The 15,987-nt window shown below is 42.2% G+C and overlaps 2 protein-coding genes across 15 annotated transcripts in view; one reads left to right on the forward strand and one right to left on the reverse strand.

Moving 5' to 3' along the window:
* camk2g2 (calcium/calmodulin-dependent protein kinase (CaM kinase) II gamma 2) overlaps positions 1 to 9,045 on the forward strand; it is a 49,531-nt gene extending 40,486 nt beyond the window's left edge. For 5 of the 14 annotated variants that reach the window (XM_063875060.1, XM_063875056.1, XM_063875059.1 and 2 more), the window contains 6 exons: positions 490 to 544; positions 2,765 to 2,863; positions 4,580 to 4,655; positions 4,803 to 4,897; positions 5,094 to 5,345; positions 5,791 to 9,045. In XM_063875060.1, coding sequence (XP_063731130.1) covers positions 490 to 544; positions 2,765 to 2,863; positions 4,580 to 4,655; positions 4,803 to 4,897; positions 5,094 to 5,326 — 558 coding nt within the window. In that variant the 3' untranslated portion in view covers positions 5,327 to 5,345; positions 5,791 to 9,045. The remainder of the gene's footprint in view (positions 1 to 489; positions 545 to 2,764; positions 2,864 to 4,579; positions 4,656 to 4,802; positions 4,898 to 5,093; positions 5,346 to 5,790) is intronic. The other 9 variants (XM_063875071.1, XM_063875066.1, XM_063875070.1 and 6 more) reach the window with 3 other exon arrangements.
* Positions 9,046 to 10,119: 1,074 nt separating this feature from the next.
* LOC134858967 (girdin-like) overlaps positions 10,120 to 15,987 on the reverse strand; it is a 60,448-nt gene continuing 54,580 nt past the window's right edge. Inside the window, 5 exon segments of the mRNA XM_063875209.1 lie at positions 10,120 to 11,243; positions 11,944 to 12,021; positions 13,729 to 14,182; positions 14,416 to 14,696; positions 15,403 to 15,504. Of these exon segments, the coding sequence (XP_063731279.1) occupies positions 11,969 to 12,021; positions 13,729 to 14,182; positions 14,416 to 14,696; positions 15,403 to 15,504 (890 nt within the window). The 3' untranslated portion in view covers positions 10,120 to 11,243; positions 11,944 to 11,968.

The following is a 15,987-nucleotide window of genomic DNA, read 5'->3' on the forward strand; positions in this document are numbered from 1 at the left end:
CATTTTAGTACGTATTTAATTTGGTGGTGCTACCCTTCAGATCAATTCTACATCACGGCTTATTTCAAATTCAGATTAAACAGAAAATCCTACAAGTACCTCAAACAGCAGCACTCTGTCAGACTTAAAAGATGTTAAAACAGCCACGCTGCTTACGCTTAATATTGGTGTGCAAGCTTGCAAATGAAGTTACAGACAACTTCTTTTCCAGTCACACTGACATGCACTTACACGCTCCTTCCTGATACAATTACCCGCACAACTTCAAATTGCTCACACACTTTGCTGCTCTTGCGTGTGTGTGTGTGGCTCCCCTCGCTGCTGTGCTGGCTGGTTTGTGCTCCTGGGAGGGAGTCGTACACCCGTCCATCTGTCCGTTAGGTTGTCCGTCTGGCCAAAGCTTCCTCATCCATGCTCACTTACACATAATAAAATGATTTGTTTTGCTCTTTCTGTTTTTCTCTCTCTCCCACCCTCTCTGTCTGACAGGGCTCCACAGAGAGCTGCAACAACACAGAAGAGGAGGAGATGAAAGGTAGGAAAGGTACTTGTCCAACTTTCACCTACTCTGCATGCCTCTTTCAATCACTTTGTATTTTGTCTTCTAACCTGCAGATCTCATATAGGGAAACATGAACATATATTTGAGTTGAGGTTTCAGGTGATTGTCATTTCTGTTTCAGTCAGGGTATTGAGGTTAAGAGATCGAGTTAGTTTAGTGCATGAGAAAGGACGGATGCTTTGAGCATTACAGGAAAGACAAATGTGAGGTGAGGGGTTGGATATAAACACCACATGTATGGGACTGATAACAGGGATGCTATCTTAAAGAATATACTTTTGCTATTATCTGCATTCACATCTTGAGCTCAAAAGCTAAACCTCTTCGCCTCCCTGTCGGTGTGCTTAAGTGTGTGCCAGCATCACACGCCAAAGCCTTCAATTAATCGCTCTCTGCTCGGGGAATGACCCTTACATGTTAGCAGGTGAAGTAGGACAGAGCTGCCTCTGGAAAAGTAGTTAATCCATGTATTTAAGTTACTTACTGTGGATAAAACGCCACTCGATCTTATAGTGTATGATCACTGACGTGCAATGTGTTTCTCCAGGGTTCATTACACTTATTTATGTCATTTGGTTTGGATTAATCATCTGACAAATAATTCCGATGCATCTTCTACAAACTCAAACACTGAGGATGCATCAGCTCACAGGGTCGAGGAAAGGTCTGTTAGATGAAGCGCATAGTGTCACAAATTCTTCGATTGCATCCCAACAATTGTGCAGCTCACACATTTTCTGCAGCCTGTTGCACCAGCCGAGCGTAAAAGAACAAAAACTGTTCCATGGCTACTAGCCAGTTTTAAATAGTGCTCCACACATAGATCCCTTGCACGATTACTGCTTTAGTTCAAATGTAAATAAGTCAACAAAACATGGTCTGCATTTCAACTGAATGTATCGTACAATGTTTTGCACACGTATATTCCAAATTATGCATCGATTACTTCCCTTTTTAAAATCTGGTTTTATTTGTCTGGTGATGTAAGTAGCAAAGTGCTTCGACAAAATCCAAAAGTAAAAGTGGGTTAACAGCCTATTAGTTACACAATGGAGCAGCAGTTACATCATGTGGTGATAAACATTACCCACATCATTTCTTATCAAATCCCTTTTTAAATCGTCTATTAAATTGAGTCACAACCTTCTGTAACTCGTAGAAATGTCATACTCTTGTTATTTTTTGGTGAAACCTGTTTTCCCACACTCCTTAAACTGAATGACAGTGTGTTTTGATAAGAGCTGGTGCAACAGGCAGCTGATCTCTGTGCCCTTGATGCTCGGGCATTAATCTCCTCAGAGGTTATTCAGTTACTCAGGTGATCTCAGAGGTTTCGCTACATGTGGTTTGCTCTTCCAGTTTCTTTGTTTCCTACTGTCTAGTGTCTGAATCATCGATCTGTGGGTGTGCAGTTGCTTCTTTGGTGTGTTGTGATTAACAGTAATATACTATCATGTACAATCAAGGATGAAGGTGGATGCTGACATTTTGATACTTTGAGACAAAAATAACATTTCAGATCTCAAATGTGAGGGTTTGCACAGTTTAGGTTTTTACACACACACACATTCTGACTTTTTTTCAAATTTCTGGATTTTTTTCTTAATTTGGACTCTCAAAAATGTACCACTATTTTCTCATTGTTCTAACTCCTTCTTCACATGGCCCTAATCATCTTCTTTTAGAAATTCACACTTTTTGTCTCCCAACAACTTTTTTTCAGTTCCGACTCTTTCTTCAAAATGATCACTTTTTTCAGATTCAGAATCAGATTTTTTTTTTCAAATTTCTGGAACTTCTCCTAAATGTTGACTTTTAAAAATATATGATTATTTTGTCTGATGCTTTTTGGGGTTTTATGTTGACTAAAATTGAATACTTTCGAATTTTGCAAAGGCAAATCCTGCAATTTTAAGATGTTTTATCAAGCTGTCGGAATTTGTTATTTGGGCTTTGATTAACAATTATTTTCATTTAGTCTTTTCACTTTTTTAGAATAAAAAACGTGGTATAATTTCCCCAAACCCAAGGAGATGATTTAGTAATAAATGAGAGAAAAAAAGCTGCTAATATGAACAGATTTATCCTTTTGGGTGTATCCATTAACTTAATAGTTGCAGCTCACATGTACTTTTGTAGTTAGTATGCTCCCTTTCAGTGTGCATCTGTTTGTGTTGATGTATCTGTCTTGTGATGGGGCAGTGTCTGCCTGTGAGTCCTCTACTTCATGCAGTGTGACGTTAAGCCAGTGCAGCACTCTTGAGGACCAGACCCAGTTACTCCCGTACCCAGCACCCAGCTGTAAGTCAGCAGCAGTTTACCTGAGTCGCCTCTCTGCTCTGATCTTCTTTCCTGACCTTTCCTCAGTAAACAAATCCATACAACAAGCAAAACAAAACAGAGGGTCATTTAAAAAGCTCCTTCTCCTTTCTCCCACTGCCCCCTCCTATGCTGCCATCTTCTGGCACCCGGGCCTGACTGCACCTACTGTTCCTCCTCCACACTGAGGCCCAATTCCATTTGGCTCCTACACCCTCTCCATACCCACTTCCACTTTGTGGCGTGTTTGCAAAGAGGCTCTAACACATCAAGTGCCCTTCTAAATCACTTAGTGGAGAGTGGGTTATCAAACCCTCGAGCAGAGTCTGCATTGCTCCTGGTTAACCAGCTGCCCTACGTGACTGTGCAATGCTCTTTGTGTCCTCCATTGAACAAGCTGAGTACTAATAGTTCAAGGAACATTAACAAGTGAACTCAGCAACAAACAAAAAAAAATCACATTTCATAAGATGTTATACAGATTACATATTTTGCTTAAGATCATATAACCTTGGTTAGTCTTGAAAACTCTGACAACTGATTGTAAAGTTGTGTATATTTACAGGGAAAAATGGACTCGTTTATTTTAAAAGGGACAATGCACATTAATAAACAACAGTCCTTGAGTCCATCATGCAAATTCAAATGCTTGAGGAGGTTTAAAAAAGAAAGAAAATGCCATTAAAGATGTTTTGAAGTTTTTCTTAAGAGATACTGATTAGAAAACACGTCTGTGAACAGTTCCTGGTCGACTGGAGAGAGCGTGATTCATCCCAATGCTTGCCACTGTAATTCAAATCCTCCACCTTTTAAAGAAGGGGCCTCATTTAGTGCGAGGGTGTATGGGTCTGTTTGGAATTGGGCCTTTTGAGTGTCTGGACTTTAATTTCCCTCTTTTTCTTCTTTCCACTTGGTGCAGAATAAACTATGTTAAATGCCCTGTCTATAGTTATGTCCATGGCGTTTCAGCTGTGCTAAATATGACTTTATTTCACTGGGATGACTGCCTGCAGCGTGTCCCCTGCAGGAGGCTGCTATCAGCTCCTGTCCTGCACCAGAGTCCGCTCTGTCGCCCCCTGCAGGCAGCAGCCGCAACCTGCAGCAGAGTAAGTGCCAGGCATGTTGTGCAGTGCTCGTGCAAACGGCTCCTGAAGCAGTGTTCATAGTCAGATTTAACTTTCCACCTGATGGCAGAAGGTTTGAGGACTTATGAACACAGAGTTACATGCAGGTGTGGAGGATCTGCTTGCTGGCTTTACCGGCTCAGCAGCTGCATGTTAAGTGTAAACACTGGTGGTGTTTTTACTCTGTAAATAAATACCCAACCCCAAAACATTCTGGTAAAAACACAGTCTACTTGTGTTGAAAAGTCACTTTTATTTTCAGCTGTTATATGTTTCTCCACTAATATTTTGGAAAATGTATTTACAGCATCAAACACTCTTGATGCTGTGTGCGACATGGAGTGTGTGGTGTGTTTTGTTCCGGGTGACTTCAAATGTCATTGTCATTATTACCAGAGGGCCTGCCTCTATGCTGAACTCATTTCCAATGTCAGTAAGTTCAGAAAGAGAGAGAGAGAGAGTACTAGGAGCAGCGTTAGTGTGTTCAACCTTCAAAGTTACTTTTGTCAGTCTGTAACCTCCTCCTGTTGTGTCCCCCCTCCTCCTCTCTGTCTCTCTGTCTCTCTGTCCTCAGCTCGTAAACAGGAGATAATAAAGATGACGGAGCAGTTGATTGAAGCCATCAACAATGGAGATTTCGAGGCTTACACGTAAGTTTGCCAATACAATTCAAGTCATCATGTTTACAGTGCCTTGTTGCGAGCTTGTTTTTTTGAGCATTTTGTCCTCTAGATTCTTAATTTCAGAATACATTTTTTTGGTTGAAGGTTATTTAAGTTTATGATTTCCTCTAACAGGAGAATCTGTGACCCTGGACTGACTTCCTTTGAACCGGAGGCTCTTGGGAACCTGGTTGAGGGCATGGACTTTCACAAGTTCTACTTTGAGAACCGTAAGTGACTCCGTGTTGTGAACTTAAATGACACTTACCCCTTCAGTAATCAGCTGGCTGCTGTTTGAAGCTGCCAATATGTGTCATCTATGGCAGCTATAATATGCTAAATGATCTCACATTTTGATATTTGGCCACCCATTGACACCTGACCTCCGTTTACAAACAGCTGAACTTCCCTTTTCCTTCCCCACAGTGCTGAGTAAAAACAGCAAGCCAGTGCACACCACCATTCTGAACCCCCACGTGCATCTGATCGGGGAGGACGCTGCCTGCATCGCCTACATCCGCCTGACGCAGTACATGGACACCCAGGGCCGGCCGCGCTCCTGCCAGTCGGAGGAGACGCGGGTCTGGCATCGCCGCGAAGCCAAGTGGCTCAACGTGCACTTCCACTGCTCAGGAGCCCCGGCTGCACCGCTGCAGTGAATCGAAAAACCAGGCCCAGGTAAATCACAGCTCCTCACTGTTTTCATAATTTATCATGGGATGCATCAACGGTTTCACACTGCATGCAAAGAGTGTGGGAGACCAGGAGTTCCCAATACTATGACTTTTATTGCTTGCTAGGAATATTTATTATTTATGTTTTGTTACATACTGTTCTTTTTAATTTAATTTGACATTTTTTATGGCACTCATTTATAACCATTCTGATTTTTGATGGGCTATGTTGTGATATTCAGCTGTTTTTTATGGCATATTGTACTTGAACAACATATATTTAATTAGTTTTTTTACAATTTGTATGACATATATGGGTTTCTTATTCATAACATGCTTTCTTCCTCTCTTCTCCATTGTATTGAAGAAAAAACATTGATTTTTTTGGGTCTATCTGACTCCAGTTTTGAACATCTTTTCCACTGACGTTCCCTTTCTTCTCTCTCCAGCTTTGCCTGAAACTCTAAAGCTGTTTGGAGCGTTTTATTCTCCGTGGTCGGATTTGTGCCTGGATCCTGGCGGGGAAGAGAGGCTGCTTGGAGAGTTATACAAACAGAAAAGTGGGGAAAATAAGTGATATATTAAAATGAATTTAAAAAAAAAATACAGAAGAATAAAAAACACATTTCAAAAGCTTGACTAAATGACCGACCAACACGATCCAGTCCAACCATCGCTAGGTGGTGCCGGGCCCGGCTGACGCTCCTGCAGGTGGTGCATGCTCGGGGGCGACACAGGGGTGAAGCTGTCCCGTCTCCCATGGCCTTTATTTCCCTGTATTTGTTATGTCTGCTGTCTGGAAAAGTATTACAAATATATAAATATATAACAGAAAAACAAGTACACTCACCACATATTGAATAGAGCCGGGGCGAGGAGCGTAATATCTGGAGAAATGTGATTCTTCTTTTCCCCTGAGAAACTAGCAGAACGTCTACTTCAATAGAAGTTTGTTTTACAGGTTATTAGGGTTGGATTTATGGGAGCAACTTATATCTACTTAATATCAGAATTTAACATCCGTGTAAGTGTCAGGTTTGAGCGTCTGTACACGATGTTGCTAGGCGTTGAGATTCGTTACTGAAGGGACCTTTATTTTGATTTTGTGTTTTTGTATCATGTGTTATGAAGCTGTTTGTACCTGTATTTTAAAGTGTTGAGAAAGGATCATTTTTAATCAAAGGGGGGATTTTATTTAATAGAAGTGTGTGTGTATAAATAAATATTTATATTGGGAGAACAAGGGGATATACGTTCAGGGTGAAGGGAAGGGAGTTAAGCATGAGTGGGGTTTTTTTTCTTCTCTGCTTTGAGGTCCAGAGGGTGTAAATACACACACAAGTACTCACTCCAGTGCATGCACAAACACACACACACACACACTTAGGGGCCAGCCTTTAGGGTTGAGTCTCTCGAGCTTTAGACACAACAAGGCCAGCTCATCCTGAAGTTGCAGAAGGCGTCGAACTGAGCGGTCAAAAGTCTAAAGCTCCTCACATCTCTGAACTACCTAGTCTGAAAGCACGGAGGCACTCTCTTTATTGTTATATTTTGTGTATTTTTGATGTGAAGCATGAACTGTCTGATCTAACGGCCTGTACTGTTTTTGCACAGACACTTATGACTCGATGCTGTTGTGTTCGCTCTTTCTGAGGGACTGATCCTTCCTGCAACTTCAGGTTACGCTCGTCTAAATCCTTCCCGTCCTTCCCTACCTCCACCTCTCTACTTCTATCATTCCTGCCTCTTATACTTACTCCACGTCCCCAGTACTGTCCGAGTAGCACCTCGCCGTGTGATAATGATGTCACCCTTATGCCTGTCTCTTGTTCTGACCGTGTTCTTAAAAAAACTGTGTGTGTGTGTCGTCCGTCTTGGCTTGCTGTACTTCTGTGTGAAGTCCTGGAAATATTAAAAAGCATGTTCAAAAGGGAATGCAGCCGAGGGATTGGACAAAAAAAAAAGGCATGATGATGGGAAGAGGGCTAGGGGACCTTCGCTGATGGCAATCAATGGATTTGGTCCCTTTTTGTCACAGTTTTTGTTGTGAAATGTCGTAGTTGTTAGTGTTTTGGTGTTGATGTTTTAATTTTTGCCAGATATATATTAAAAAGATGAGGGGATTTGGAATAAAGGAGACTGAGACTGCCACAAATGTTTTTTACTGCCCGTTTCCTCACATGCTGAACTATCGTGACAAACATACTTAATAATAATAGAGGAACTCACAACATCATACAAGCACATGAAATAAAAGAGTCTCCCTTTAAAGAGGAAAACATATCTCCGTGTCAGTCGTTGAACACTGTTTTTTCACTGTGTCGTACAAACTTTGAGTGTGTGACTTTGTACCGGCGGAGTGGTCCCGTCTCTACGCTGCTCTGTAACTCACGATCATGCTTCACTCACACACCGTGTCAAACACTGACTGATGAGCATATTTTTAAAAAGAATCACACATATGTGAGGCCTGTCCTCCTGTATCAACCGCCTGTGCTTCTGAGTGATGTGACATATCTGACATGCCATGAAAACTGTGTCCCCCCCCCCAAACACACATATTTTTGCACCATAACCAGGATGCGTTGTCAGACCATTACTGAAACTATGTGATGTTTTCTTATGGCTCTAAGTAGATCTGTTGTGCTGTGGGCCAGGTGTTTGTTGGTGCCTCATTGCTATTTCCACACACATGGGGATGTTTCATCAGAAAATGAAGATGCAGTTAAACTTTACGGGTTGTCTTAAACAAGTAAAACTGATATTAGGAAACAAACAGATTCATAATCAAGTTTGCCAAAGTATTTGGACAGTTTGATTTAGTTAAAATGTACACTTTTCCAAAAATGTATCTTCAAAATATCAGAATTTTGCCCCAATTGAATATCAAAAATGTCAATTCATACCACATGAATTCAGATATAAGATTTGCATTTAGTAGGACATTTATTTCAGTTATGTGTTCATTTACTTATAAATTACATTTAAATGACCTCTCGAGGGGCCCCACTGCCTCAGTTGAAGATCTATTGTAACATTTCACCATGACAGGGTATTGACTTTTAAATCTCGCTGATGTAAATAGGAAACGTGACCAAATATAAAATTTCCTTCAAAGTTTCTTTGGGCAGATTGCTCCTTCAGCCATCAGTGACATTCCGTCTGTGTTGATTGATAAACACTTTTATAATCTCCATAGTTAAAATACTTTGGCAAATGTGCAACATATGTTAGATTAAAACCGTACCTGAGGAAGTGAACTTAATCCAAATGTTGAAAAGGGATCATTAAAACCACAATGTTAAACAGCAACACTATATATGCAGTTCTACATGGAAGAAATATGCATGTGTACTTTCTGGTAATTTTTCACTGTTTACTTGATAAAGAAATGGAAATCTATGTTACTTGCATCCTCGAGGTTATGAACTGGCTTCGTCTGATGTTATCTCACATTAAAGTTGTTCAGATGATTAGCGAAGGCCTTAGCTTGTATGTGAGTGAATTGCATTGTAACCTTAAACTGAAGGGGCTACACGTGTGTGTCTATACTATGAGTTTCAATGGACGCTGGATTTTTTTGCATGACCATACAGTTAATAAACATACATTTAAAATATCACGTGTTTGTTTGAATGGTTGTTCTTCATGGCTTTGTTATTAATCGAAGCATTGAAGAGTATTTAATAAAAATAACATTTCAATATTGGTGTCCGTTTCTCTTTCTCTGATTTGTATGCAGTAATACACAAATTCCGTGCTGGTTGATCAATTACTGTATATGTAGTTGTACTGTATATTTCGATATTAAGCTTTTACTGTGTGCATTTGTATTTTAATACTATGGAGAAAATAAACGCTATTTAATGTTGGGTTTTAAATATAGTATAATAAAGTATTCATGGATGCTGGTATTAATAATTTAAAACCCATTAGCCCAGAAAATACATAATTTCCATGTTAGAAGATTGTCCCATAAACTTTGTCCCTGAAGTCTCCAGACCATTTACTACCGTGTTATGTCTGTATCTGTGGTACTGACAGTCACCTGTAGGTGGCGCCAAACACCAATCAAAACAACTTAAAGACCTCAAGCCGGTCATAAAACACTCAGCTGCCCTAAAATACTGCATCTGTATTAAAAACTGTTGGCAGTGTTCAACAGCATCCATGTCATGTGAACAAATGACTCCAAATCAATACAGCATTGTATAACTACAGAGGACAAGAAAGGCATACCTCTTTTTAATATAATTTTAGTGAAAGTTTTATATTAATTATTTAGTCGAATTTTTTTGTAGCAGTCTCATTTCTTTCCAAATAGCTTTCATGCCATGTGAGCCTAATCAAGGCAGCAACGAATTAGACAGATTTTTAGTTCACCTTTTTTATATGAATATTTCAATAAAAACTCAGGTGTTTTTTATTGTAAAGCTAAATAATTTTCAATAGCTTCCATGTCATGTGAGCCACTGACTCAAAATCACTTGACAAATAAGACATACCTCTTATTCTTCATATTATTAGCACTACAACTATCTTTAAAAATGACTAAAGAATTGAATGAACATGTAGTATAACAAAAAATCAAGTGCAACACTGAAAAGTAATAGGACCATTATGCTGCTTTCTTCCACCGTTTTTCCCTCCTGTAAGGGTGTGAAAGTTCCCCCTAAAGCAGGACAAACTTCTGCCAGGGTTCCTGAAAATAAAATTACATTTGAGCCTGTATGTTGTGGGTTTATCATTAACACATTCACACACAAAAAGAGCACACGTTAAGTCTTGATGATTTTTAATTACATCAAATGGATTTATGTAAAAAGTGGAAAAGGAGGAAAACACTGGGTTTCATCACCACCATGTTCAACACAGCTACAGGAGTCTGCACGCACTGGGTCGGTCACGTATACTGAGGGCCTTCTCAGGAAATACAAACACCGTACTGTGGAGGTATGGAGTTAACAGGAAGTGTGCTTTTACAGTTTCCTCTTCAGAGCAGGATGGGAAGCGATACATGGCATGATGTAGTTTACCGATCTATGACGATATATGATATAAGCTAAGATGAACAGTGTGTAGGATGCGTTTCAGGGCCTGCAGTTGTTTTAAAGGTCATCTGACACACTCCCACGATGAGTCTCTTTTTCTCTCAGATCACACAACCTTCACTCTTGATTGGCAGGCGACAGACGCCAGTCACACAGCTGCTATGGCTTCCTGTCCAAGTCCATTTGGCATCCTTTCAAATAACCTCCCCACTGAACGCTGTCCTCTTCTTTGATTGGACAAAGGAAGCGGGGTGATTGGCTGATTGATTGCTCCATGCAGATTGTGATTTTCAGCATTTGTTACCAGGTTGGTGCTGACATGCTTTAAAAATGTTCTGTACAAGCCAGAATGAATGCTTTATTTTCTTGTCCATGCTGCCCATTTACAAAACATTTTGTCATCATGGCGTTAGGCAGAAGAAGGTCCTACTGACTTTAAAGTTGCACAGAAAATCCAAAATGGAGTCACATCAGTCTGGTTTAAGATTGCCCTTTTGGCTGTCCTGTGAACATTGGCACTTAGTCTTAGTCCATAGTGCACATCTAGCAGTCCGTCACACTGAAGGACACATGGCAGTGCAATCTGCCACAGCTTTAGTCTTTACAGAAGAACAAAACTGTCACAGCAACATTTTCTAGTATTTTTTCTGTTTCCTTGATTCAAGGAAGAAAAACCAAAAACAGAGAAGGAAGCCACTTTTCTCTAACCAAATGTCCTGGGTTAAAATAAAACAAAACAAAAAAGGGGAGGAAAAGCAAACAGGGATATACAATCTTTTCTCACTGTAGACGGTCTCAGCAGATTAACTCTACTAGGCTTCAGACAAACAGCTCCAAGGCCACCTTTCTCTCTGAGTCCCAGGCAAGCAAAGAGGAGCAGAAAGAGTAAGAGAAGAAAGAAAGAGGAGACAGATTATGAAGTAGAGTGTTGAAAGTAGAGAACAAAAAGTAAAAAGAAGATTAAAGTCAGAAATTGTAACAGTCTGCAGTGATATACAAGAGACAGGAAGAAGCAGCCTGCATCTACATGCATTGTCGAGGGAACAAGAAGGGGGAAGGATTTCAGCGCTACACCGAAGCCATGCAGCAACAACAAGCAGCCTGATAACAGCAAAGGGACTATTTTTTCTTTGTTCACCAGCAGGAAACACTCAGCAGTCACCTTCACCAACAACACGTCAGAAGCATCACGGAGGAGGGATACGTTGAGGGGCTGGGGGGGTGGGGGGAGAACTCCTCTCGCTGGGGGATTTGGGGACACAAACAGGCAAAGCGTTCATCCATTCGGAGCGACATGGGTAAACGTATCCCATATGCCATGCAAACCGGGGTCCCATCAGGGTCCCATAAGGCCCCTGTGAACAGGCGTTTGGCACCACAGGGACGGTGGACAGGACAGTGAGGGAGGGGGGGAATGAGGTTTGGACTTAGCAGGGGGAAGCAAGTGCACGGCAGGATGGTCGACATCTGTTACACCATTTTTTAGGTTCCCATGGAGACTGATACCCCCCTCCCCACCCCATTTCTCCCGCTCGAGCCGCACTCACTCACCACGCGCTCACAGCATGGTAGCAGTTTAGCTTTGCTGCGGCTCCCCGCTCCTGCTTTTAGACTTTCTGCCCTCCACATCTGTAGGACAAAGGCAACGTTTATGTTACATCTGTAGACAGTGAGGAGAAATCTTCATTTTACTTCATACCGGAATATAGTCTAGATTAATATAAATACATCAAAGCAACTTCAAAACAAAAGCAGAAATAAATAAGCATCTAGGTGAACAGTTCTACTCTTATTGGCACAGAAAGCAGTGCTCGTCTTTGATTATAACTTAAGGGTTACTACAATCTGTACAAGATCTTGTCAAATACAGGATCAAATATTATCCATTCATTCTCAAGTGTGGTGCGTCGGGATGAGTAAATACAAATGTTTAGATACCAAAATAAATGATGTTAGCTTCATTCACAAAACAATCTGACTGTTAAATATTCTCAACTCTACTTTCCCCTTCACTCTCTTCAATCAACTATTCTTTCTACTACTGACTTCCTGTCACTATAACTCTATAATGAGCTGAATAAAAGTAAACTATAAATCATCCCCATGTCATAATCCACCGCTTTCACTTTATACTTTCTCTACACCAACCACACCTTTCCTCAGATCATTGTGGGAATGAAGCTTCATCATTTTTGTCACCAGCCCAAGATGTCAGTGAACACCCATCAGACCAAAACCCACTGGGATCAGGTTAATATAATCCAAAAGAAAATACAGAAAAGGTGTAAAAAAAATAAAGAAAAACAAACCGTACACACCATCAATATAAAGAAAAATAAAGAGGTACACATGATAACCATTTTGATCACAGCAATCAAAATGAGCGCCGGACAAATCAAAGCCGTGCAATTTAGTGAATGATGCAACCGAGTTAAAAAGCAGTGAAAAGACAGATAAGTATCGATAAGTGGAAGTGAATCTATTATACGACACGTTGAAAAACCCTGTCCCACTTTGTTATTTAGGACCTTAAGATGATTTGGTAAACAGAAACACTGAACTCTGATGCATTAACCCCAAACTGCAGATAACTGATATAAGTGTTAGCCAGTGAAACGGGTTGGATGAGGAAACAATAATATGGCTGTACGATGAAAGAACATTCTTCAAAGTCCCACCCCGGAGAAAAAGGCAGAAAACAACACAAAAAACAACACTGACTCATCAATCAGCACCAAACTGAACAACAACACTGCACAGATAGTGCTCCAATAAATACATGCAGAGGAGGATTTGTCATTTATCCATTATTCATTCTCCGCCTCTTTTTATTAAGTCTGGGGGGGGGGGATCAGCGAGCCAGAGCCCCCCTCACTCACACACACCCGTACTCATACCACAGGGACTGGTTGTCCTCTGGGTTCAGTGACTGGTCCGAATTATTCTCACATTTGGGATCAAGGCCCTCGTTAATTTCTGTCACACTGGCCGGGCTGGATCTCATCTGGCCATTTGATTGGCTGTGGGGCTGGTTTTGGTCGGGATTAGGGCTGGGGATAGGAGGATGAGGAGGGTGTGTTTTATTAGTAACAGGGGGCCCGCTGATGTTGCTGACTAGGGTGGGGTTTAGAGACAGGAAGGGGTGGTTTTTGCACACCGACTCACTAAAGATGGAGTCCATGAACACGGACTCTACAGTGAAGGAGGGGCCGAGGAAGGACTCGAGGGTGGAGAGGTCGGGTTCCTCCATGCTATGGCAAGGTAAGCTGAGTGACTTGGGCATGGTGGAGGTGGTAAGGGGTCCCTTGAGGTTGGTGCTGTAGGGGTGGTACTCACTGGGTGTCGGCTGGGAGCGAACCCCAGCCTTAGAGGCGGCGCCGTGGGGAGAAAGGTCGACGGACACGGGCGGCCGGCTGTCCTTGGAGAGCAGGTCGTGGATGCTGGTGCGCCTCGTGGTGCCCTCTGCGGTGGAGATGACGCTGCTGGCTCGGGGCAAGGTGGAGGAGGCGACGTCGAGGAGTCCAGACACAGACGTAGCTTTGCCCTGCGATGAAAGACTGGAGCGGACCGGGACGGAGCCTCTCACTCGGGTGCTCTCCGCCTTACGCAGAGTCGGGCGGCCCGGCTGTCCGGAGGATCTCGGAGGACGATCGGAGTTGACGGGCGCCGCTTTCCCGCTGGAGGAGCGGAGGATGCCTCGGCTCTTCGTCACAGGGCGTTCTTTCGGCGCATGCTCAGATGAGGTGGAGAGGCGGGGAGAGTCGACAGTGAGGTTCTCCTGACTGCCAGACTGCAGGAGACAGAGCAAACAAACAGCATAAAGAACAGTTCCATTACATATCATACAAGCCTTGAACAAACAGCACATGGTATGAAGTGATCTTGGGCTTTAGAAGACACTGACATTTTATTTACATTTAACTGTTAATCAACCCAACCCAAAAATCATTTAGATTCAAATATTCCATGTTACAAATTCCTAGCAGCAACATAACATGAGTTTTAGCTGAGTTGGACCCTGACCTCTGCAGGATCGATCCCCTCATCCAGGAACTGCTGCAGGGACAGTACCTCGCAGGCAGGGGACCCCGTCTTCATGCCCGGCGTCTGTCCTGGGCTGCCGGCGGCGCAGGACTGGTCGAGCGAGCGGCGCAGCTGCAGGGGGCTCTGGTGGGAGGCGCGGGAGGATGAGGGCTGCTGGACTGGGCTGCTGCCGCTGCTGGACCAGACCTCCTGATCCAAACTCAGGCTGAACTCCCCGCTGCTCTCACTGTGGGGCCGGCTCAGGCTGCCGTTCAACGTGACTGTGGGGAGGGGGGGATTGTGGTTAGAATAGGGGGGTAAAAACATATGGTCTATATTGACCTCTATCATTCAACGCTAGACACTAGAGTAAGAACCGCTCCTTTACTACACTGCAGAAATCTTCACAAATATACTAATAAGGTGTGGTAGTATCTAAAATGTGTTGTAGCTCTCTGATAGCTAATTTATGACTGTCCATCCAATATTAAGCTGTCTTTTACAGGTAGATCAATACCTTCAGTGAATATTGAATACATTCGGTGTGCGGGAAACATTTTAATACAAGGTAGTAACTCAGACAGCGGATGTAAAACCCTTTCCATCCATCACTGAGGAGTTGAAAATGAGAGAAAAATAAGAAGATTTCTGGAGAGTAATGACATTTCAGAAAGCTGGAAAAACCTACATTTAATATTCCCAGTGCATAGCTCAAAGATGCATCACATTAGGCATTTGGATTTTGGAGGAAAAAAGGACTTCATATTGCCAGATTTCAGATTTTATAATCTATATACATTTTTTCCCTTAACTTTTAAAATAAGGTCAAAGGGACTTGATCAAATGTTCATAAGAGGACACATTGAAGGAGGATTTGAGTGAACACATGAAAGGAAAAAGGATAAAAAGAAGTAAAGAAGGGAGGGGAGAACACTTAGTTCAGAGGAGGAAGAGGAGGAAGAGGAGGAAAGGGAAGGAGGAGCGTACCTTTGCCCTCCAGAGGAGAAATGAGGTGGGAGTTATTGTTACTATTACTACTGATGGTCCTGTTGCTATGGAGACTGGTGGGTCTGGAGGCTGGGTAAGGGACTGGAGGGAACACACACAAACACATACACACACACACACACACACACACAAACAGACACACACACGGTTAGGATATATATATACACATGCACTAACACAAAGACTAACACCTAGGTATGGCTAACGGTTTGAAGGAGCGTCTCCTGCTGGGGCAGCAGATGGCTCATGTCAGGCAGAGGGTTCAGTGCCAGGCTGCAGCGCCAACATCTCCACCCAGTAAACAAAGAAAGAACTGACGGAGAGGACAGGGGCGCCCGAAACCAAGGGCAAAACACCTCAGAGGAAAGGAGGAACTGATAGAGACAGTACAGATTAACAGAGGACAATATAGTTGGGGTGCACACTGAATCAGATATCAAATATGATTATGATTTCCCAAATTTAAATAAACAAGGTTCAATTATAGTATTTACTTCTAAAGGGCGTGCTCTGATCATAGAAAAGTATCGTATTGTTGAAGCGTTATTCACAACAGAGAAAATA

The sequence above is a fragment of the Eleginops maclovinus genome, chromosome 22 (assembly GCF_036324505.1).
Source record: "Eleginops maclovinus isolate JMC-PN-2008 ecotype Puerto Natales chromosome 22, JC_Emac_rtc_rv5, whole genome shotgun sequence".
Taxonomy (NCBI): Eukaryota; Metazoa; Chordata; class Actinopteri; order Perciformes; family Eleginopidae; genus Eleginops; species Eleginops maclovinus.